The 25,534-nt window shown below is 47.3% G+C and overlaps 1 protein-coding gene across 11 annotated transcripts in view; it reads right to left on the bottom strand.

Moving 5' to 3' along the window:
• ZNF532 (zinc finger protein 532) overlaps nucleotides 1-25,534 on the bottom strand; it is a 109,363-nt gene that overhangs the window by 12,259 nt on the left and 71,570 nt on the right. For 9 of the 11 annotated variants that reach the window (XR_008684724.2, XM_055417450.2, XM_055417452.2 and 6 more), the window contains 2 exons: nucleotides 23,681-23,843; nucleotides 20,123-20,404 (listed from right to left, as the gene is read on the bottom strand). Coding sequence is in view for 10 of the 11 variants with exons in the window: in XM_055417450.2 (XP_055273425.1) it covers nucleotides 20,123-20,404; nucleotides 23,681-23,843 (445 nt within the window). In the remaining variant the exon portion in view is untranslated. Of the gene's footprint in view, nucleotides 1-60; nucleotides 1,990-19,085; nucleotides 19,893-20,122; nucleotides 20,405-23,680; nucleotides 23,844-25,534 lie in introns of those variants that run through there. The other 2 variants (XM_055417459.2, XM_055417460.2) reach the window with 2 other exon arrangements.

Below are 25,534 nucleotides of genomic sequence, written 5' to 3'. Positions count from 1 at the left end.
GATGCTAAAGCTGAAACTGCAATACTTTGGCCACCTCATGAGACGAGTTGACTCACTGGAAAAGACTCTGATGCTGGGAAAGGTTGGGGGCGGGAGGAGAAGGGGACGACGGAGAATGAGATGGCTGGATGGCATCACCGACTCTGTGGACATGAGTTTGAGTGTACTCCGGGAGTTGGTGATGGACAGGGAGGCCTGGCGTGCTGTGATTCATGGGGTCGCGGAGAGTCGGACACGACTGAGCGACTGAACTGAACTAATGATGAATGGTATTAAGGTAAAAATTTTCAGTTAAAAGATTAAAACACCTCTTTATATGGTGTGCCTTTGTCTCAAAAAAACAAAAGTTTTTGGTTTTTTAATTTTTATTTCAGGAGGAATCATACTATCCTGTAAGCTCCTTGAAAACAGAAGCTGTGGGTCATTCATCTTTATATCCCTGGCATTCAGCTTATGAAAATATTCACTGTAAATGAATTAAAAAAAAACTGAATACACAATTTTCTACTGGAAAAATATGAGCATGTTCTACAAAGTGATCACAGAATAACAAACGTAGGCTAAAACACTGGGCAGAGAGCAAGCACTGGTTGTTTCCAGAAGATGGGTGAGACATGGGCACGTCTGAATCTTGGTAAGAGCCTCGGAAGGACACGGGAACGGAGGCAGGGAGGCGGGGAGGGACTCACAGGGAAGGAGAAGCCTGCAGAAGGTGCTAAACAGGTGCGCTGCGCACACAGCAGGGGCCGGGGGGTGAGGCAGGGCCGGGAAGCTGCGGGAACTCCTGCCTGGAAGCTGCCATGTCACAGTAAATGCAATGACTCCAGATGCCACAGCCTTCGCTTCTTTCCCTTCTTGTCGCAGATTACAAAAATAACAAAGACCTACCACAAAATAAAGGAGAGTAAGATTACTTCTAATTTCACCAGTTGAGGTGTGTTGTGTGTGTGTGTGTTTGGTCAGTCGTGTCTGCCTCTCTGTGACTCCCTGGACTGTTGCCCACTAGGCTCCTCTGTCCATGGGATTCTCCAGACAAGGATACTGGAGTGGGCTGCCATGCCCTCTTTCAGGGGATCTTTCTGACCGAGGGACTGAACCCACATCTCTTGCACTGGCAGGCAGGTTCTTTACTCACTGAGCCACCTAGGAAGCCCCAGCAACTGAAGTAACCATCATCAATTTCTAGCTGTATATCCTGCCCAGGTCTTTTCTGGATACATATATTCATGCATATTTATAAGAACGAGTATGTATTATACATATTGACTTATAACCTGATCTTCTCAATTGTAAGGCAAACACAGCTACACATGCTTTGATGATTCCATAGTATTCTACTGTATAATTCATTGAACTATCCTCTGTTAATGATTTAGGTTGTTTCCACTTTTCAGCTTTTACAGATACAATTTTCTGCCGTCAACCAATTACTCCTTTGGATGGAGTTTGGGAAAAAGACAAGACTGTCTAGTTTAGAAGTTGTAAAAATGTTCCGGCTCTTTGACCCTTCTTGCCTGACTGTCCTCAGATCTACACTGGTGTCCCTCAACGTCAGGACACACGCATCAACTCCGCCGAGGCAGTGGGCAAACACCCTACAGCACTTTAGCTTCTCCTCAGAGCCTGCTGAGGCTGGGCACCTGGGCACACGCTCCTGAGCCCCCCTGCTTCCCTGGAGAGCTGCCCCATCACGTCCTTTCCGTGTTTCTAAGGAGTGGGGGAGGGGGCGGCGGGGCGCGCGGGCACAGACGTCAGGGTCTCAGGCACCACGCCGCGGGCTCTGGGCCGGCCACGGGCATGACGGAGGGGCGCCGATGGGCATGAGCAGAGGACCAAGATGACTGGCAGAGTTCGGACGGGTCGGGTGTGGAGGCAGCAAGCCAGGCAGAGGCTCCGGGGGAGAGATGACGTGCCCTGGGCTTGGGAAAACGGGCGATGCCAAGCGGCTGGATTCGGTAGGTACCCGCCCAGGGTAGATTTGAGGATGCGCTGGATGCAGGAGACAGAGGAGAGAAAAAGAGGGACCAAGCGTCACCCTGAGCTCTGGGGCCTGGGCACCTGGTCGGGGCAGAGTTACCAGCTCCCCGCTGGGAAAAACGGGGAGGAGCGGGCTCAGGGAAGGAGAGGAAGCAAAATGGTTAAGTCACACTCTGGGTATATTAACTGTGAGAAGCCCGCTGGACATCTAAGCAGAGAGGCTCAAGAGGTGGTTAGAGGCACGTGTGGAAAGCAGGGAGGGGCCGGGCCAGAGATTTAAACAGGCCTGTGAGTTAGGAGCACACGGATGTCACCCGAAGCCTTGGGCCTGGATGAGAACCGTCTGGGAGGCAAAGGACCCAGCCCGTCCACGAGGCGCGGGGGACCGGGGAGAGCGGCTGACGAGGCCAAGGAGACCCCAGACAGGACAGCGCTCCCGGGGCCTGGCAGAGCAAGCGCGTTAACGCGGACCACATGGACGAGAGCTTCACCAGGTCAGTGAGGACGCCGGCTGGGAAGGCCAGGCCGGGCCCCGGGCTCGGCGACGCAGCAGCGCTGGAAAGCGTGGCAGGGGTGGCTCTGCTGGTGGGGCCCTCCCTGGTGAGTCTAGCGGCTAAGGGTCCGGCCGGCAGCACAGGGTGTGCGGGTTCGCTCCCTGGTCAGGGAACTAAGATCTCATAGGCTCCCTGGTGCATCCAAAAAAAAAAGAGTGGCTGTGGCGGAGCGGTGGGTTTAAAGTCTGTATGGGAGAAGGAACCAGACAGAAAGATATGAAATGATTCCAGGCAGATTTATTGCAAAAGAAGGCAGAGAGTAGGGAAGCGGGGGTGGGCAGTGAAGAAAGCTGCTTTGTTAGGATAAGGGTACCAGGGCAGGCTTTACGATGCTGAGAAACATGCAGCAGAAAATGGACAAGCGCGACCAGTCACCCCTCAAGGGGTAAGTCTGGATGGAGCGCTCAGACAGACAGGCTGACCTCATAGGGGCTCAGGACCCACAGGGTCACCCATTGTGATGGGAGATGGCAGAGTACCCCACATCAGGTACAACAGGGCCTTTTCACTACACCATCTCCTTACCTGTAAGGCAAAACCCCAGCTTCTGGGCTTTTGAGATGCTCCACGATTTAACCCTCAACCTGTCATTCTGACTACGTCTCCTGGGACTTCGTAAACCTTCTGTTCAGAGCCTCTCAAACCCACGCCTTCGGGACCAGGACCCCTTCCGCCCTGCCCCGCTGAGACGGCCTTCCTGCCCCGGGCACCCAGCGGGCCCACCCAGCTCTCAGGTCCCCGCCGACCTCCCCATCTCTCCAGCCAGCTGCCTCTCCTCTCGCCCACGGACCCCCAGCTACAAGCGAACCGCCGGAAACGCACATCTCAACATGCCCCTCCTCTCCCCACGCCCACCTGGCATTTCCTGTAGCTTCTGGGGATGAAGCCGTCCACCTGCCTACCCCCTACCCGGTCCCAGCCTCCCGCCACTCCCTTCCCGGGATGTCACGGTCCAAAACTACTTGCTGGCAGCCCCTTAGTGTGCCAGCCGCTTTGTACCACATCCGTTCCCTGCCTGCTCCTCTGAACACAGAGCAAATTCCTTGGGCGCATGCTCCAAACACCTCTTCGGACAGCTGAGAGAAAGACCTCTCTGGATGGCTGAGATAGGATTTCTTATCTTCAGCCTTCCCTGGCCATCGCCCAGCTCCTGCTGATTCCCTACCAAACAGTGATGCTCAAATCTGCTTCCTTGTACCTTAAAGTCTAATTCTTCTCTTCCACATATTGCACCCAATTTTAACTTTTAATTTCACTCTACCCTCCTCTGACTTCTCGTAAGGCTGGACTGTATTTTATTGCTCACTTCAATCAGAGCCTCAACAGGTACCAAGTGGAAACCTGAACCGACAGGATCTTTCCCTTTAGCACTGAATTATATATACCACCTTGTGATGCTCCTAGGACTCGCGTTTCACACCCAAGTCAAACTAGCTTTGGCTTCAAGAATATTTCTCCTTTCTTTTTCTGCACAATTGTAAGCGTCTGCTGGGCGAGATTTACACACTGCGTCTGTGCTCCCTCGTAGCAAAGGCTACGCAATTCGATAAATATTTACAGAATAAAAGAAAGATGCGGATGGAAGGACTAGCACAGCACAAAGCCAAACGTTCCCAAACTAGGAATGAATGAATGACCTCTTCTGAACAGTTTCAGAATTGCACATAATCCCTGTAATATGCAAGTGCGGAGAGGAAGCAAAGACTTTTAAAAAAGAAACAGTACAGACTGATAACCTGAGCAGGTTGCAAATCTACAGTCTAACATGCCTCTTTTACAAAATAAATTAGCTCTGCTACAGGATTAAAATGTACTAAGGTTACACGCGGGCTTCCCAGGTGGTGCTAGTGGTAAAGAACCTGCCTGTAAATACAGGAGACGCAGGAGGCAAGGGTTCGATTCAATCCCTAGGTCGGGAAGATTCCCCTGGAGAAAAAAATGGCAATTCGCTGCAGTACTTCTTGCCTGGAAAATTCCATGGAGAGAGGAGCCTGGCAGGCTACAGTCCATGGGATCACAAAGAGTCGGTCACGGCTGAGCAACTAAGCGTGTGCCTGCATGCACACACAGACACACACAGACACAAATTCTATATAAATTATAACTCATGAAGTTGATTATTAAAAGAGAAATTCACTAAAGAAATGTGTCACATCACTAGCATATTATTAAATAAAAGGTATAATTTGCATTGTAAGGTTCTTGAAACTTTTCACCAGGATAAATAAAAATTAATGCTTCTTTGTTTAATTCACCAAACTGTGAACAGATAAAACATAAAGTAAACCTGCTTACCCACACCACCCACGCTCTTTTAGAAATAAGTCTTGTACACACGCAAGTCGCCTACCTCTGTAATGTGGAATACTATGGGTCGTAAATAGGGATTTAGATGAACACAGCATAGGAAACTCAAATCTCATACATGTGAAAGCATTAAGAAAAATAATTTTTGAGTACTAAACCATCCAAATTTCTAAAATTCAAATTGAGTGGTTTGGTGGAAATATACACAGAGTATAAATTTAGACCAGAGGCTTGCAAACCTTTTCCGTAAACGGCCAGATTATAAATATTTTAGGTTTTGCAGACCATAAGGTCTGTTGCTACTCAACTCTGCCTCGTGGTTGAAAAGCAGCCACAGACAATGACACACAAATGAATAGGCGTGGCTGTTTCAGTAGATTATTTACAAAAACAGGTGGCTGGCCTGTGAAATCAGTTTGCTAAGCCCGATTCAGGCCCCTGTCTTGTGTTCTATAGAAAACAAAGCAAGTCTCAATCATGCACAACCAGATCTATTTAAGAGAGATAAGTAATCAATCCAGGTTTAAAAAAGAAAGTGAAGACTATGAGGAGAGAACGGCTTCCATTCATATAAAGTGCTCAGAACGCATCCTGCAGGCCACCAGGATCTAGATCACCGAAGCGACAGCTCTGAAATGAAGCGAGTTCACAGGCAGGCGCTTCGGCTTGCTGCTACGCCTGTTTAAAACAATACACAAACTAAGTCTCCTATCTGGCTGCAAGGCAAGCCAGTTTGCTGATGACACGGTACAACTGAAAAAGTAAGACAGGGAGCTGTAATAAACACAGAACAATGAAAGGCCAAACGCTGCGCAGATGGGGAAGAAACGTGTCCCACCACCGCTTCTGTGCTCAGAATCACAGCAGATACCAGCGCATACGTGTAGAAAAACAGAAGTGCTGCAAGCAGAACTGCTGTCCGAACAGAGCCGCGAGAATCACGGCGATGAAACTCAGAGACGCCCGCCAGGGCGCCGTGGGCTGACCCTGTGCATGCGCCTTCCTGGGGCGTCCGCGTCCACCCCGCTGACCGGCGGTGACGGCATGGGGTGGCGGGGGTTACAGACCCTGACACGCCCCGGGGCCTCCACCCTCCTGCGTCAGCTCCACCAGAGGCCCTGCCCCCTGCCCAGCAACTCCAGATCCATCACGTTTCTCTCCTTCACGTTTCACAAAGAGAAAACCAGACCTGACAGGCGCCATGGCTGGGTGCCGCTGTATTTTGCTAAGACATGCAGGGATCAAAGATCACAGCAGAGCAGAAAAATTCTGGTTTGGTCTCCCGCCCACCCTTCTATTTTTAAGGGCTTGTCCTGTCTTCTGAGGCTCCGTGACTCTTGAATGTCTGCCCCCGGACAGGAGACACAGTTATTCCTCTATTGCTTCTGTTTTCAGAGAATCCAGTCTTTCAGGAGGGGACCATGGGGAAGGAAACACACACAGACTGTTTCCCTTTTAAAACGTGTTTCTGGCCATGTTGGGTCTTTGACATGGTGCTGGGCTTTCTCTAGCTGTGGCGAGCGTGGGCTGCTCTTCCCTGTGGTGTATGGACTTCGCACTGCGGCCGTTTCTCTTGGTGCAGAGCACAGGCCCCAGGGCACTCGGGCTTCAGCGGCTGCAGCGAGAGGGCACAGCTGTTGCGTCTCCCAGGCTCTCGAGCATGGGCTCAATACTCGTGGTGCATGGACTCCGTTGCTCCACGGCACGTGGGATCTTCCCAGGTCAGGGATTGAACCCATGTCCCCTGCCCTGGGAGGCAGGTTCTTACTTACTGTACCACCGGGAAAGTCCCTAATGTAATTTTTAAAACAGCCTTTCTGCTCTTTTAAATTCAAAAGCAATCGAGGTCATCATGAAAAGTAATTTTTTTTTCCTCCAACAATCACTGTTTTATGAAAGAAACAAATACTACTATAGAATAAAAAATTAATTAAAACATACCCCCCGAAGGCCTAAGTACAATCTTTCTAAATAAATATTTCTACAAATCAAAAGATAAAAGAAACTAGCTATTCCTTTTAAAGATGATCACTGTTTTCATCAGATGATCTGTCAGAACTTTGAAAGTAATTTTACAAAGTAAACAAGCCCAGATATCAAAACCATGGACGTTAAAGCCGATGATGGTGGCTTTCTCCTTAATCCCAGTCCTATGTCCTGTATTAATTTCTGCAGCCCTCTTAATAAACCACATTAAAAAAGCAAGTGGGCAGGTGTTCTCAACTCCCAAACGGGAAGATACGAGAGCACACCTGAGCCGTGGTGCGACCCGCGCGAGGTGGGAACAACGTCCTGGGTGCGGCTTGGTGGCAGTGGTCCCAGGTTTGCGGTGACTCTGGTGTATGGACATGAAGAAGTGACTTCATGGATTCCCACCTTCTTCCGCCGACAAACCCTTCCAACCCCACCGGCAGTGCATGGGGAGCCCCGGGCGGACACAGATGTGGTCCAGGACCTCCCTCCGCTCCAGCCCTGCCCCGGGCTCCAGCTCACTTCCTCCCCCACAACATGAGGGACTGCTTCAAAGCCACATCCGACCTTGAGGCAGAGGCAAGGGCTCCCGAGTCCTTAGGCAGCCTTGTGGGTCTGAAGTCTTCCCAGCTATAAACTAAACCCCCCGGGGAAACTGTGACCTCTGAGCCACCTTCCAGAGCCATCTATTTTTGATTCTTGCCAAGATGCCTGAAGCCAGGACAGCCTTGTTATTTCCTCTGACGCCCCCATTTTGGGATGTAAAATTATTTTCTCGTTGTTCTGGGCTTCAATATAGTATCAGCTTACAGAAGAGGATGCTAAATTCTTAAAACTTAAAAATCTGGTCTGCCAGCTGGACTTAGAAACGCATTTTCCTAAGGAGGTAACAAATGGATGTTGCATTCCTGGGGAAGCACATATAAGCCTTCTCACATGGTATGGCAACACTGAACCAATATTCTGAAGCCTCACCACCATTTTCCACTCTGGCTCAATGAAGAAAACTAATTCCACAGTCGTGTCACTCTGCTGACCAAGGTCCGTCTAGTCAAAGCTACGGTTTTCCAGTGGTCATGTACAGATGTGAGAGTTGGACCATAAAGAAGACAAAGTGAAGAATTGATGCTTTTGAGCTGTGGTGTTGGAGAAGATTCTTGAGAGTCCCTTGGACTGCAAGGAGATCAAAGCAGTCAACCCTAAAGGAAATCAACCCTGAGTATTCACTGGAAAGACTCATGGTGAAGCTGAAGCTCCAATACATGGGCCACCTGATGCAAAGAGCTGACTCACTGGAAAAGACCCTGATGCTGGGAAAGATTGAAGGCGGGAGGAGAAGGGGACGACAGGATGAGATGGTTCAATGGCCTCACAGACTCGATGGACACGAGTTTGGGCAAGCTTCAGGAGATAGTAAGGGAAGAGAAAGCCTGGTGTGCTGCAAGAGGTTGCAAGGAGTTGGACATGCCTTAGCGACTGAACAAAAACAAACAAAAATCCCAGCGCAAACATGGGCATCTTAGGTCATGAAAGCAGCTACTGTCCACCCCCAGTCCACAGCCCATTGGGCCTATACCTCCATCTGCCTTCGGGGAGCGCCAGGGGCAGGGAGGGAGCCCCGGGGCATAGGAAGGAGCCGAGGTTTGAGAAAACACAGGGTGTGGGGGCAGGAGCAGGGGGCACCGGTCTGGGTCTGGGGCATTGGAGGCCAGAGAGGAGGAGAAATGCTCCCGGGTGACAGCAAGGGAAGGCAGTCCCTGGCTGCGGGTGGTGGTTTTGGTAAGAAATGTTCTGAGTCCAGCAAGTCCCAGGACCTTCATCCAGAACAGATGGAAACGTATTTCTCCCACCTGGTTGCAGGACCAGCCTGGCATCCAGGGAGCCTCTATACCCCCTGAACCCCGAGCGATAAACAGGAGGTGCCAGGGAAGAAGCGTCGCCCCTGGTCTCCGAGATCACAACGCCCTGCTGGATCCCTGCAGGGGTGAGGGGCAGCCTGGGGCAAAAGACCACCCAGCTGCGCTCCAAGTGCAAGGATTCTCGGTGCTGACCGGTACTTTAAGTGATCTTCTAACACCTGCTCAGTGAGCCCACGCTGAGCCACCCACTTCTGGCCAGATGGCTTGCACCTGCCAGGTGGAACGGCAAAACGACAGGTGCCATCCACGCTTACCAAAGCAGTCAGAGGAACCAGTCACAGGCTGGGCCCGGCCACACTGCAGGTCGGGACAGCCTGGCTCCCAGGGGCCCTGACCAGCTCCTCGGGGCCAACCAGGGCCCTGTTTCCACTTGCCAGGATCACCCTGATGCTGATGAAGATAAAGAGAGGACGCCCTGTTGTGATCGAGGCGGTCACAGGCATGCAGACGAACACAGAGGGGCCCCGTGGGGATGGCTGCTGGCCAGGCCTAGCTGAATTCACTGGGGAGCGAACCTGGGTATGAGGTGAGCACCGGGATTTCCAGATAAAGGGAACTGCAAAGACGAGGAAGAATTGTGGTGCGGGGGAAGGGCCAGAAGCAGGGGTTTTATTTTGCTGGAACCACAGGAAAGGGCCTGGCGGGGAGGGTGTGGGAAGGCCCGGTGAGATGACCAAGGGCTCAGGACTCGACCACGAACACACCCATGAGGGCTGGTCCACCCGGGACAGACAGCAGTCCTAACAGATGCTCTGGCAGTTTTGCAGGGACCTACTGCACATCTAACCACTGGGTCTGAGTTCTGATTGGAGGTCAACTGGTTCTATCGCAGACCGTCTACTGGGACCACTGGCCGCCGCCGCTCTGGCTCCACCAGCCCCTAAAATCCTACAAGACTTTCAGACACGTCTACTGACCTGATTACTGGGACTGAACACATCTGCCTAACATCTGTGTTATTAGATTATTGCATGTCCTTAAAACTGGGCTTCCCTAGTGGCTCAGAAAGTAAAGAATCCGCCTGCAATGCAGGAGACCCAGGTTCGATCCCTGGGTCGGGAAGATCTCCTGAAGGAGGGCATGGCAACCCACTCCAGTGTTCTTGCCTGGAGAATCCCATGGATGGAGGAGCCTGATGGGTTTCAGTCCACAGGGTCGCAGAGAGTTGAACACGACTGAAGCGACTTAGCACTCACAAACCCACATCCCTAAATTTGAGAATTTTATACTTAATATTCAGTGGAATGTACACTGTTATGCCTTGTCTGATTTCGGTGAAATCAGATAACGTGCACTAAGAGAGTTCATAGTGGCCACGTCTTTCCCTTTAGACCGTATAACTGGGCATATATAAAATTATATTTAAAGCCCTTCAACTTTGTTTGCAGAAACCTCTGGTGAGTTTCTAGAAAAACGTCTCCTAAAATAGCTGAAACGGACATCTGAGCAGCTGTAAATATTTTACATCTAAGAGCAAATTTTCTGAAGCATCTGAAGGAAAAAAAATCCCTTCTAGCTATAAACAAAATTGGGAATAATATTTTACGATCTTATTTAAGTCACATTTTCAAAAGAACTTATTAATCTTTCTTGAAGGTTTTATTTTTCTTCATTTCCCATCGCTCATGAAACAGTAAATTTCGGAAGTGGGGACTGATCACCCACTTGCCCTGTCAGCTTCTCTGAATGCTGTCGGTCAGTCCAGTCGATCAGTCGTGTCCGACTCTCCGCGACCCCATGAATCTCAGCACGCCAGGCCTCCCCGTCCATCACCAACTCCCGGAGTTCACTCAAACTCATGTCCACAGAGTCGGTGATGCCATCCAGTCATCTCATTCTCTGTCGTCCCCGTCTCCTCCAGCCTGCAATCCCTCCCAGCATCAGACTCTTTTCCAGTGAGTCAACTCGTCGCATGAGGTGGCCAAAGTACTGGAGCTTCAGCTTTAGCATCAGTCCTTCCAATGAACACCCAGGATTGATCTCCTTTAGAATGGACTGGTTAGATCTCCTTGCAGTACAAGGGACTCTCAAGAGTCTTCTCCAGCACCACAGTTCAAAAGCATCAATTCTTCGGCCATCAACTTTCTTCACAGTCCAACTCTCACATCCATACATGACCACGGGAAAAACCATAGCCTTGACTAGACGGACCTTGGTTGGCAAAGTAATGTCTCTGCTTTTTAATATGCTATCTAGGTTGGTCATAACTTTTCTTCCAAGGAGTAAGCATCTTTTAATTTCATGGCTGCCATCAGCATCTGCAGTGATTTTGGAGCCCCAAAAAATAAAGTCTGACACTGTTTCCCCATCTATTTCCCATGAAGTAAAGGGACCAGATGCCATGATCTTAGTTTTCTGAATTTTGCACTTCAAGCCAACTTTTTCACTCTCCTCTTTCACTTTCATCAAGAGGCTTTTTAGTTCCTCTTCACTTTCTGCCATAAGGTTGGTGTCATCTGCATATCTGAGGTTATTGATATTTCTCCCAGCAATCTTGATTCCAGCTTGTGCTTCTTCCAGCCCAGCGTTCCTCATGATGTACTCTGCATATAAGTTAAATAAGCAATATACAATAGACAATATACAACCTTGACTATACTTGAATATACTCCTTTTCCTATTTGGAACCAGTCTGTTGTTCCATGTCCAGTTCTAACTGTTGCTTCCTGACCTGCATACAGATTTCTCAGGAGGCAGGTTAGGTGGTCTGGTATTCCCATCTCTTGAAGAATTTTCCACAGTTTGTGGTGATCCACACAGTCAAAGGCTTTGGCATAGTCAATAAATAAAAAATAAATGTTTTTCTGGAACTCTCTTGCTTTTTCCATGATGTTGGCAATTTGATCTCTGGTTCCTCTGCCTTTTGATCTCTGGTTCCTCTGCCTTTTCTAAATCCAGCTTGAACTAAAACCAGTTGTCCCCTTCTCCCGCCTTCAATCTTTCCTAGCATCAGTTTCTTTTTCCAGTGAGTCAGCCCTGCCCCCACCATGGCAGTCATTCCAGGGAAGTCCTGAGTCCCAGCTAAGGAATCTGAGACTGTTCCATTCAACGTTCTCCCCAAACCACAGACACACGCTCGTTTAATGATGGCATAACCAACTTTAGCCAAGGCCAAGTGCCTAAATTAAACTGACAGTGGCGGAAAGTCACACATTTGCTAGCTGTTCCATATGAACACTCAAAGAGCCAATGAGATGAGAATTGAGCACTTTTTGAAATATCAAGCTTCTCTGCTCTGCAAAGAGTGGCTGCTTGTTAGCACCGTATTGAGGAGGCAGGAGTGGAATCCTGCCTCTGCCACTCACAAGCTGTAGAGCCTGGGGTAATCAATCAGCCTTCCCTACGGTTCCTTTCCTCGTCTGTAAAATAGCGTTAGTAACAACGTCCTTCTCGGAGCCTGATTCGAGGACTAAGCGCGCTGTTAGTTAAAATGGTGCACGCCCTGCGGATAGCGAGCCCTCACCCGTCATCTCACCAGCCCACCTTCCAACTCAGCGAAAGTTACCAACACCGACCTGTAGCTTAATGTGCTTTGAACCAAAATGTTTGGCACTTTTATGTTAAAAGTTTTCCACTGAATCACAAAGAAGACTTTTATACAACCATGTAAACTATACTAATAAACTAATGAAACATAAAATATAGTAAAATGATAATAAATGTATAATTTCAATTATAAAATATGCAAATACTAAAATACATTCTGAAATTTTAAACATATTAAAATTATAATAAAAGACTAAATATATTAATAAAAATATCGACTTCAGTGGCCAAAATTACAGATGGGTACGTGTGCATATCGAGTTGCGTCCGACTCTTTGTGACCCAATGGACTGCAGCAAACCAAGCTCCCCTGTCCATGGGGTTCTCCAGGCAAGAATACTGGAGTGGGCTGCCATTCCCTTCTCCAGGGGATCTTCCTGACCCAGGGATTGACCTGCATCTCCTGCATTGCAGGTAGATTCTTGACCGCTGAGCCATAAGTGAAGCCCAAAATTATAGGTAAGTCTCCTAAACCCAGCAATGCTGTATGACAAACTCTAACTTATGTGACCTTCAACTTCTGGTTCACAATTAAGTGCTCCTGGTCACAGAATAGGCAACTTATTACTTAAATACAGTTCTCCCGAGACCCTGAGCAACCACAAATTTTCTAGGCCAAAGAACAAGAGAAACTGATTTTTTTCGCCTCTTGTTAGGATAGTATAGTTTTGGCAGAGAGTTAACGTCACCATAGCTGAAAGATGAGTTTCAGGATAAAAATCTGTTCCTCTTCTTACAGTCAGATTACTTAAATAAAAGGCTTTTTCATATCCTTAAGTAATGCAAGCCTAATGGCAACAGGAATACCTCTAAGTAAGGCTAAAAGAACAAAAGTAAAACTGTATGACAACTAACTTCAAAAGTTAACTGCAAACAGTATTTTCATATTCTTAACTTCAGTTCAGTTCAGTTCAGTTGCTCACTCACGTCCGACTCTCTGCGACCCCATGAATCACAGCACGCCAGGCCTCCCTGTCCATCACCAACTGCCGGAGTTCACCCAAACTCATGTCCATAGAGTCGGTGATGCCATCCAGTCATCTCATTCTCTGTCGTCCCCATCTCCTCCCGCCCCCAACCTTTCCCAGCATCAGAGTCTTTTCCAGTGAGTCAACTTGTCACATGAGGTGGCCAAAGTATTGCAGTTTCAGCTTTAGCATCAGTCCCTCCAATGAACACCCAGGATTGATCTCCTCTAGAATGGACTGGTTGGATCTCCTCGCAGTCCAAGGGACTCTCAAGAGTCTTCTCCAGCACCACAGTTCAAAAGCATCAATTCTTCGGCGATCAGCCTTCTTCATAGTCCAACTCTCACATCCATACATGACCACTGGAAAAACCATAGCCTTGACTAGACGGACCTTTGTTGGCAAAGTAATGTCTCTGCTTTTTAATATACTATCTAGGTTGGTCATAACTTTCCTTCCAAGGAGTAAGCGTCTTTTAATTTCATGGCTGCAATCAGCATCTGCAGTGATTTTGGAGCCCAAAAAAATAAAGTCTGACACTGTCTCCACTGTTTTTCCATCTATTTCCCATGAAGTGATGGGACCAGATGCCATGATCTTTGTTTTCTGAATGTTGAGCTTCAAGCCAAACTTTTCACTCTCCTCTTTCACTTTCATCAAGAGGCTTTTGAGTTCCTCTCACTTTCTGCCATAAGGGTGGTGTCATCTGCATATCTGAAGTTATTGATATTTCTCCCGGCAATCTTGATTCCAGCTTGTGCTTCTTCCAGCCCAGCGTTCCTCATGATGTACTCTGCATATAAGTTAAAAAAGCAGGGTGATAATATACAGCCTTGACGTACTCCTTTTCCTATTTGGAACCAGTCTGTTGTTCCATGTACAGTTCTGACTGTTGCTTCCTGACCTGCATACAGGTTTCTCAAGAGGCAGGTCAGGTGGTGTCCCATTTCTTTCAGAATTTTCCACAGTTTATTGTGATCCACACAGTCAAAGGCTTTGGCATAGTCAATGAAGCAGAAATAGATGGTTTTCTGGAACTCTCTCGCTTTCTCCATGATCCAACAGATATTGGCAATTTGATCTCTGGTGCCTCTGCCTTTTCTAAAACCTGCTTGAACATCTGGGAGTTCACGGTTCACATATTGCTGAAGCCTGGCTTGCAGAATTTTGAGCATGACTTTACTAGCGTGTGAGATGAGTGCAACTGTGTGGTAGTTTGAGCATTCTTTGGCATTCCCTTTCTTTGGGATTGGAATGAAGACTGATCTTTTCCAGTCCTGTGGCCATTGCTGAGTTTTCCAAATTTGCTGGCATATTAAGTGCAGCACTTTCACAGCATCATCTTTCAAGATTTGAAATAGCTCAACTGGAATTCCATCACCTCCACTAGCTTTGTTCGTAGTGATGCTTTCTAAGGCCCACTTGATTTCACATTCCAAGATGTCTGGCTCTAGGTCAGTGATCACGTTATCATGACTATCTTGGTCGTGAAGATCTTTTTTGTACAGTTCTTCTGTGTATTCTTGCCACCTCTTCTTAATATCTTCTGCTTCTGTTAGGTCCATACCATTTCTGTCCTTTATCGAGCCCATCTTTGCATGAAATGTTCCCTTGGAATCTCTAATTTTCTTGAAGAGATCTCTTGTTTTTCCTATTCTGTTGTTTTCCTCTATTTCTTTGACTTAGTAGTCAATAAATACCACAATAAAATAGGAAGACAAACAAAAAGCAGAGGTAACACTTCATAATTCTAAAAATGTTTCAGAAAGATTAGGGAAAAAATTATGCCCTAACACATATTTGAGAGGCTTAACTGGATCCAGGTTGGATGGGTGCTTTTAAATACACGCACGCACACACGAAACACACCACGATTTGAAAAGGCGCATGACACACGTTCCCGTCAAGAGCCCGCTTGGCTTCCAGACACTCCCACCCTTCCACACGCCTTCTCCCCTCCCCGCCACTTTCTCTCCACCTACGTCTCAGGGTACGCCAGAAGCGGGTTTCACAACAGGAAAAGACAGGATGCCACCAAGCACTGCAGGGAACCCGCCACCAGGGCCAAAACAGGAGGCACCAAGATCTGGGGGGCTTCTCCTAATGGACTGACCAACTCGCTGGAAACAACAACATCAACATTCCGGCGGCGTGGTGGACAGGAACCCGCCTGCCAATCAAGGGGACACAGGCTTGATCCCTGGTCTGGCAAGGGTCTGTGTGCTGCAGAGCAGCCAAGCCCGTGCGCCACAGCTCCTGGAGCCTCTGTGGGCCGGATCCGTCCCCAGCATCGCGTCCAGGAAAGCTGGCCTGGGGACACGTGTGTGCTGATCTTCGCTCACCAGGTGATTCCAACGTGCGGCCAGTCTTCCAGAGACTAGGCGCCAGTGGCCGTCACAAGGGCTCTGCAAGTTCTGTTTCAATCTACAAACTGGATCAATGGTAAGAAGACACGCTTTTCGCCGGTGGATGGCTGGTGTGAGAAATGAGTTTTAGATCGTGACCGCATATGCACGCCTGCCTCCCGGGAGCTATGGCACCACTGCATCTATCACTGCGGGTGCTTTCACTTGGTCCCAAACTGAGTCCAAAGGGCATCCATCCCCTTACATCACCTGGCATCCGTATTTCACCCGCAGGGCCCCAGCTTCCCTGTAATTTAATCGTTCGTCTATGGAGGATACAGGTATCAAAGAACAGCTCTTAAAGCTCCCTCCGACTCCAACTTCTCTCTCCCTCCTGAGACTGTTTCGAGACCCTCACGCTTCCGGCTGCCTTCCTGGGTGATGGTGCATCACTCACCACCTCCCGTCAGCGCCATGAGAACCCGGGCGGCACCACTTTTGATGCCACAGAGACGGCACTGGGTGGTTAACAGACTCTGTCCCTGTCTCCCCACCCGGGCACAGAGGCGACCACGCCGCCCGTGCGTCTCACCACGTGACTCGTTCTGGCCAACGGCAGGCGTTGCACGTCCCATCCAGAATATAAGGGCATGTGATTCTCCAGTTCCCCGCCCCCCGACTGCAGTGGCACCTATGCTGGGATGATGGGGACAGATGCCCCGGAGAGCTGTCCACACTGCTGACAGATGGCACGGGCAAGGAATAAACCTTCACTTTTGTATAAATCAATGGGCTCCAGGGACTTTTACTGCTACCTAGGGTACAGCATTGGTTTTCAAAGTGTAGACTTGTGAGAAATGCAGATTTCATCAGACTCCATCCCAGACCTACTGCATCAGAAACTGGGGGGGTCTTGGGGCCCAGAACTGAGCATTTTAACAAGCCCTCTCCCAGGGGGATTCAGACGCACAATCAAGTTTTAAGAACCGGTAGCTAGATTACAATGCCACATCAAAGGGCATTTAACGTTGTCTCTGCAGCCACAGAGGACGGGTGGGCTTAAGACAGGCAGACAAAGCTGGACTGTGTTTCACGTCAGATCACTGAACCCCATCTGCCCCACGTCACATCCATGTGCTTGATTCGTTTAAAACCTAGATGAAAAGTCCGTGATTACTCATTCAGCTTTATCTTGTAAACTCCCTCCCAGCTTCTTTCCCTACAGTCCAAAGTCACTGGTAGAAATGCAGCTTTCGGAAATGGCAGCTTTCCCTCCAGAGAGAAATGAAATCCTGAGTCAGCGATAAATTCAACGTCCCATCTCGACCCTTCTGTGCGTTCCTACACAGAACAGTTCTGGGATGGAGGCGGAGAGAATCTCCATCTGTGGTTACCCAGCCACCTACCACCAAGTACCCTGTAAACAAAAGAAAATAAGACTTACCTAGGGCCACCTGCCATTAGGAGTCACAACATTCTCATTCCTGGTGCCCAGAACCAAGCTATTCAACAACATTCTCTGAAATGGTCAGGCTCAGAAAAGCCAGAGAAAGGAGCCACACTCAAGTGTGCCAGCCCCCGAAACCCCAGGCTCCTCCTAATTTCTAGACACAGAACTGGACCATCTACACCCCCAGAGAACCCCAGTGAGCCCCAGGAAGTCTCACAAGGTCCATTGTGATGGCATCTAAGTTCCACAGGTCAGTGAATGCAACTCTGCCTTAGGATCTAAGTGAAAGCTCAGCAACGATCCCCGGATGGGTTGGGGCACCTGACAGCAAATGAGAAAATGGCCACAGTGACCACAGATCACTGAGCAATTCTCAGATCTGAACAGGTACAGACAACTTTTACTTTTTCATTTACCATCAGGCTCCTGAAATTCTAGATTTATGAGATCTGTGAGAATGACCTCAGATATTCTCATTGAGGGGATACTAATTTGAGGTCCCCGGGACACTCCTACAGCAACCAAGAAAGAATGTCCAATGGTACATGAGCCCAAAACTGTATATAAAACTGTGTATTTGTACATTTATCTGGGAGAAGGCTCACCCCTTGAATGCGACTGCTGGCTGAATAATACTGACAACAAGCTCATCTTTCTGATTTTTTTTATTTGAGAATAGTTTAAGCTCCTTGTTGAACAGGCTTAAAGCTCCTGTAAGTTATACAAGAAGGTGAGATATTTGACAAGTGGCTGGATTTCGGGGGGACTGGAATGCAGGGAAGAAACTGCAGCTGTAGACAGGAATTTGGAAGTTACACACACACACAAACATGCATACATACATATATACGAGAAGTGAGGCTGTGAGGGTAACTGAAACTTCCCAGAGAGAGAGTTAAATGTTTCCAGGATGGAAATCCAGGAGAGAAATGTTTTCTCCTGCTTGCCAGAACACCGAGGCGAGCGTATCGTTGCACGCTTAGGGTAGACAGTGCTTTCCAAGAAGAACCCCCGATCTGGAGAGATGCCGGCATGGCTCAGGGAGGTGAAGACGGAGGAGTGACCACCTGCTCGAGCAGGAGCCCTGGTGAGGCGGGTCTGGGGGGCCGAGCTGAGAGCAGGGCAGTGTGGAGGGCGGGCACCTGCGGGCCTCTCTGAAGGCAGAAGGGAGACGGGGGCTGCGGGAGACTTGAAGCTGCAGGAAAGACTGGGAACATTCGCAAGGACACTTGCAGGTGGAGTGTGGACAAAAGGCGGGGTCCCTGTATCTTCAAGGAGAACCCTGAAACCCTGCAAAGCCAAACATTCCCTCTGCGAGGGGAGGTGGTCCTGCAGCGAAGGTTCCCAGGTTACCTTCTCATCCCATCAGCTTCCTCCGAGCCTCTTCTTCATCTTACACTCTAGACACAGTAACTGTCACGTGTGCAAGGTAGTTTAGAAAAAAAATTCTCAAATGTTCCAAGCTGTTTACAGAAATCTCCAACATGTAAGAAATGAAGGGTTTGGACTACTGGATAATTATTACAATCTGCTCTTCTTTAAACGTTTATTAAACCCAGCTCGGATGCCAAGAAGACTTTTCTTAGAATCACCACATTGGGCTCTGAAAGAGCTACCATTCATGCATTTATATAATTTCTTTATCAAGTACCGCTCCATAAGAACTACCCAGTATTTACCAGGAATATTCTAAGATGCTATGGCCCATTAGGGGCGTCTAAGGTTGAGACAAATAAGTCATGTGATACTAAAGCCATTTATATTTTGTAAGTAAACAGTTTTTATATGAGGAGATACTGAATGAACTGTAGTCAAACCAAATAAAACACATCTTTCTGCCATGTGTGACCGCTGTAATCGGTGCTCAAGGGCACGTTTATGCGACTGTGCATTCAGGTTCACATGTGAACGGCAGGTCAAACGTGCCAGGTTTCTGAACACCTCAAACAGCATAAATGAGATGACATGGTGATGCTTTGAACTGGTTTGTAAATGCTGTACAGACAGACTTTTCAAGGGTCTGATATATACTAATTACAATCCATATGCACTGTTTACACAGGTTCCCCAAGAATAACTATGTGTTTCTTTTTAATAGAACTATGGTTTTATTGGCTTAAAGCAAAAGATGGTTGCTTTAAAAGCATAACGTATCTGAACTGAAAGTGGGACGAGCCGGCATTAGGTGCCTCAGGATGTGAAACAAAAACACAGCACCTATGACGTATTCCCATCTAAAACATTCACCCTGAATCTAATCCAACTTCTAGGAATTACGGGATAAAAAGAAATTAAACAATGCCAAAAGGAAGCAACTACCTGCATCCAGAAATGCGGGGGGACCATCTACAAGACACATAACCCAATTTTTCCAACAAGTCAACAGAAAACAATAAAATACAGCAGGAGGAGGACTGGACTGATAGTAACAGAGCTCCAAGTAACACAACCACCAAACACCAAGCAGGCGCTCTGGATCCTAACTGGAACAAACCAACTCTGAGAGAACCAGACAAGAATAATCTTAGTTGCTTTTATGAAGGCTATTAATGGGCATTTAAAAAATCCTTATCAGTTAGAGATGCGAATTGAACTATTTTAAAAAGAAAAAAATACACACACTGAGATTTTTTGGAGATTTTGAGTTTTTGGAGCTTCTCCTAGACGGTTTAAAGACGAGTTCTCTCTCCGACCACCATATTCAGGAGAGAATCACAAAAGTCATACAAATGTTACTGATCATTTTCAAAACACCCACGCTCTTTCTCTCCTCCTTCCTTTATCTGCTGCAGAGCTCACAGGGAAATTCAAATGCTTCTGTCAGCTTGGTTCATCACGGTTCTCAGTTTCTGCGGCTATAAACACAAGTGCGGTAGATAACTCCCTGGCCTTGGGGTCATCAGCAAAACACAGAAGGAGACTGGAAGGACTTGGAAAGTCTATTTGATAGACTAAGAAACTGAGGCTCAGAGGCCACTGAGTGATTTTCGAGGTTACTCCCCTAATTCCCAGCTGAACCAAGCAAGCACCCGCAGCTGGGAATATCTTCCTTCCATCGACGGGGAGGCTTTCAGGGGCCACTTACCTTCCCGTGCTCCTTCCTCATGTGGGAAATGTAAACATCTCTCTGCGTGAACAACCGGTCACACTCCCAACACGTCCACCCGGGACTGGCCACCTTCTTGGGTTCCAGTGACTTTTTCACGGGTGATGGGGATTTCTTTTCCAACTTCTCTTTCCCGTTCAGGGATCGGGTGTCCTCTTTGCTTTGGTTTGCGGAATTCTGGGTTGTAGGCTTAATGCTCAAAGGCAAGTTTATACCCAAGTTGGGAGGCCCTTCGATACTCTTCAACGTTCCATGCATAGACTAGGTTATAAAGAAAGAAGAAAGATCTTTCACAAGCCAAGCCTCTAAAAGAGAGCACACACAGACCATCTGACTACAGGTGTTTCAGTTAGATTTCACAGTCACTCAGAGACAGGCTTAATACAGCAAGGAGAAAACCAAACCAAAACACACACTTGAAGAGAAATAAAGGTGTATTTACCTTTTACAGCTGCTGTTAACTAATTAATGTGTTTCCAGTCTCAAAAAAGTTTTAAAGGCTCGTTTGCTTGGTACTGAGGCCAAATCATTGCTGGCAGTGTCGTCCCCCAGTGTACCACAGTGAGTCCTCTCTACCCGAGACCACTTCTGAGGAAGAGCGTGTTCCTTCCACACCTACCCAGAAACGTTTAAACAGGCGGCTATACTGGTAGGAGCTCAAGCCCCTTCGCTGGCCAACCAGAACCAACATCTGAGGCTGGTGTGTTAACAGCAAACCTTTCCCCCTGCCCTGAATGCCTTTCACACTCTTGAAACACTTAACAGCCTGGGGTTCTGCTGGGGAGACTTGGTAATTCTAATCTTGGTCCCATCCCAATCCATCTCTTTTTACCAACAGTATGCAGCACCCAGACTTGTGAGCGATCCACAGCAGCTGCACAAAAAGCCTGTCCAAACTGCTCGTTTAAGATTATTAACAGGGGCCCCAACAGCCTCAACACAAACTCTCAGGATTTCAAATTCCTCTGGGGTACAACTAGTGCGATCTGATCCTGAAGACCAGCTCACTTAGGCTTTTGAGTTCTAGAAGCCCAGAGTCCACAAAAATAAAGACAGCAAACGAGTCTGTGCCTCAGTGTACAGTTTATCTTTGGATGGGGCTTCTCTTCTCATCAGTAACCTCTGAGCTCTCGAATCTCCACCAGGACAAGCCTGACTAGTGCCCTGGGTCCCAGAGACTCGCACCCCACAGACCTCAGGGCCCCAGTCCTCGGCGTCAGCAGAGGCCCCTGTGTTTAAATGGCCCTCTGCAAAACAGAAGCCAAGTTTTTATATTTTTAACCATTTAAAACCCAAAGAAACCCACCCCCGAATCTTCTGATAAAACTTTTCTAACTTTCTAGGCAAATACATTTCCACTAACTAAACAGATGAAGTCAGAGTAAAGTAACAAAGTATTCTAAAGAGCTTTATTTTGCTTATAGAAACACCAAAAAAGTGGCAAAAGAGTCCTGCTGTGACCACACAGCAACGGAATGTGTGCAAAAAATGAGAATTTCTGATCTGCTCATTTTCACATTTTAAGTAAAAAATAAGATTATTTATTAAAGACGAATGTCTTTTTTTAAATAAAGGAAATACAACTTAATTCTCCTGGAAAGGATGATTCCTTAGCTCCTGTACCAATAAATAACCTGAATGCCTGTAACTTCAGAATTTACTTTAAAGGCAGACTCCTGCATGGAGCACAGGGGCCCACAGAGTGAATAAATCCATTGTGGCAGAACAAAGAAATGATGCAAACTAGGTTAATTTGGGCCGAAAATCTACCTCCAGACAAATATGTCTGTAGAAGAACTCTGTTTCTGGCCTCCTTTCTCTTAATTCCTTCCACATGAAAACTGACCAGCACAGACATCAGACAACGTAAATAAATTCATAAGTTTAGACATATAAACCCAAAAACGGGGCACCCCTAAAACCTTGTTCTGACCCATCCCTAAACACATAAAGGCAAGACAGTACTTTAGAACATATTTGAAATAAGAACGCAGGTGAGCATCACACTGTTTCTGTACCATGCAGTCTCGTAAGGGTTGAAATGACTAAAAACCATTCTTTCCTCCTGGTGGGCACAGGTTTAATCCCTCTTCTTCAGTCTCTTATTTTCTGGAACCCTGTATTCCTCCAGATTCTCTATTACCACAGGAAGACCCTAACCATGCCACTTGCAGACATAAAGATGAGTTCCAGAAAGCAGATAAAAGCCTCTTAAGAAGCACCTTCTCTTTCTCTTCTTTGCACCCCATCCACCCCTCTTATCGAACATTTAAAATATTTGAGTCTAATTCCCAAGTCTCTGCGTTTTTATTTAAGCAGTCTGTCGTTTTTCCTGACCATTCGTTAAACATTTACTGTCAAGGTGATTTTGTAATTTTAGGAAAAACCTTTAAAACCTCTTAAGAGGATTTTACTGTACTTAAAGTGAGAACGAGAGACACCTCTCCTGAGCATCCTACCCTCCCTAGTCACACCACGCCGCCACCACCCGCACCTGGCTTCTGGCGAGTGGCCTCTCGGAGGTTTTAAGCCCATCTTAATAGGTGGTTACACCCCATGAGCTCACACACATTCAACATAGGAACTTTCAAGGATTAACAGTGCCTTCATTTAACCAACCCGAGGTCAGAATAATTCAGGAACTTGATTTGCTCTTTCAAATGACCTTTTCTGTACAATACATTTAAGAGAAAAACTAAGAGGCCGAGTTCATGGTAATGCTGGGTCTGCTGTTTCTCTTTTTAAAAAGGACGTCACTTTAATCTCTGAGAGCTGACGGATATTATCTCCTAATGACACAGGAATAAAATTGCTTAACCTTCTCCCAGTGGATAGCTAAGAGGCTGGCACTAAGCTCTGTCCTTAGTGAGCTTAAAAGGCTATAGAGAGATTCAGGTGCCCCTTTGGGAAGAGAGTGGGTCGTCCAAACTGGATGCTTATTCACTTCAGTGACCGAGCACCCACCAGGCGCCAAACACTGCCATATCCTGGACGTGTCACTGTCAGTTTACATGGAAACGCGATTAAAAAAAAAAAAAAAAAAAAGACTATGAGATTCAGGGGCATTAATTATAATGAGAACAGAACTTCTTAAGTAATTACAAAGGAAAAATCTTTATTTTTCCAAACACATCAATATTTATATGAATTAACATAACTCATCAGCGTCCTTGTCTATTTCTAAATCCTACCTAACACCAAGTTCTCAAAAAAGTAAACTTCACAGCCATCATTTTCATAGAAGAGGGAAAATAAAAAAGCCTAAAACTGTATTATTCTTGTACAGTCGGGGCAGGCATTTGTTACTTGGCTTTGATTTTTTTGTGATAAGCAGACCAGGACTCGAGAATGAAAAGCGTCTCTCAGTCAAGAGAACTCGATGACAGCGCTGTAAACCGCTCACGACCAACGACCGGCGTCCACCCCGTCCCTCCACAGCACCGCCCGTGCTTTACTGTAACCTACGGCTCAGCCCTGACTTGCGGCCGACGTTTGGACCTACAGCTCACTGAAAGGACAGAGGAGAGGCGCACACACCTTGATGTGGTCCATCATGAGTTGCTTCTGTGCATATAAAAGAGAACAGTCTGGACACTTGAAGACAGACACCTTCTGGTTTTCGATGTGTTGGTCAAAGTGGCGATACAGCAGGGTTTGCAGGGTAAATACGGTGTCACACATGGAACACTTATATATTATTCTAAAACAGAAGAAAGAGGTGCAGGGAAACGTCAGTCAGCCCTCCTCTCTCAGGCCAAAGGAACTTCACACCCAAGAATTCAGCAGGCGAATGCACACAAACACGGTGGGGAGAGCAAAACGGTTTAGCTTCGAGACAAATCTTCCAGAGCACCTGGCATCACCCAGTGCGGCTCAACCTTAGCATTTCGGGAACAGACACACTCCGGCACATCTTCACTTGTGAGCTGTTTTAACAAGAGCAAAAGCATCCTTTTGCTTCTTTTTGAAACAGTTTTACAGATCAGACGAGGAGATGCTGGTACTCTTAACCTGAAAGAGAAATTGACTGATGAACTAGGCGGGCCCACGCATCTTGGGACACCTGAACACTGTTACTTGTTGCAAGTTTTCTTTCAGAGTCAGAAGCAGTTTTACATTTGACTGTCACTGTTTCTGTGCCTTTCCTTAACACTGAGAGCCCTGCACCAGGAAACAATTACACATGAAAATACAGACCCATAAAAGAAAACCCACAAATCAAACGTTGCTTCAACACTTGAATACCTACGGTCTTTACACGGTTTAAAATAATCACTGTCCACTACAAACCATTTCCCTACCTAGTATGTGACTACTAAGCAGCCTCCTTATGTGAATTCAGCGGCTCTGAGCCTTCTGGACAGTCCCTTCATCCATCAACACTTTCCGCTGGCTCCTGAGCGGGTCGGGGCGGGGTGGAGTGGGGTGGTGTCTGGGAGAATGAAAGGACGTGGACTCCTCACTCCCAGCATTCACCTCCGGGGGTTCGCTGGGACACTCGGGGTCCCCATTTTCCAACACGGCCGTCCTGGCCCTGAGCGGAGGCCCTGGGGACGCCGGTGTCTCCTCGGAAGAGCCAGAAGCACCTGCACAGAGAACTCCAAAGAGCAGCGAGGGAAATGGCAGAGAAAGCCTGGCCTGAGTCGTGAGTCCGAGGAAGAACACCCGAGGCTTCCTCGCTATTTCTGCAGGACAGCGAAAAGAAGGGATGCCCTTCCCTGGGAACCACTGGTCTGTCCTCAAAGGGGCTTCGTAAGAGCGCTTCTCACAGACCTTTGACCGCACTTTGTATTTCTCTGACCAAAAACTACAGATTTTTTCCTTCTTTTTCCACATGAGTTTTATAAACGTGACAGGCGTGAGTGGCATATGATTTTAGAAGATCCTGACATGTCAGCTACCCTGGTACAGAGCACAAGCACCCCTGACTGGGAGAAGGGGATATTCTTTTTTAATATCAGATGTGGTTTACAGGATTTTATCATTCAGCTCAAAGGTGGTACATTAACGTCTACCAGAGACGAGCACTTCCCCACTGTCTGAAATAGCTAACAGCTGGGAAGCACCCAAACATCCAGTGTAAGTAGATAAGTAAGAGCAATAATGTATGAATTTTTAAAAATGACTATGCAGACATATATCAATGACATGGAATGATCTTCACGCAAATTTTAAAGAAAACAGGTAAGAAGACAGGATGGAGGACAGGCTCACATTTTTAAAAAGAAGCAGAGAAAAGAAACAGCATGTAACTGTCATCATCTCAGCTGGATGCTAATTCCCCTATTTATTTACTTACTTAACCTATTGTTGCAACTGTTTTGCCGGCTTATACTTCCTGATCTTTCTTAAATTAGCACCTAGCAATAAGAAAAAAAAATAGTCTCAAGA

This window comes from Moschus berezovskii, chromosome 28 (assembly GCF_049115385.1).
Source record: "Moschus berezovskii isolate FMDL1 chromosome 28, NW_MosBer_1.0, whole genome shotgun sequence".
Lineage (NCBI taxonomy): Eukaryota > Metazoa > Chordata > Mammalia > Artiodactyla > Moschidae > Moschus > Moschus berezovskii.
This window is presented reverse-complemented; position numbering and strand designations above follow the sequence as displayed.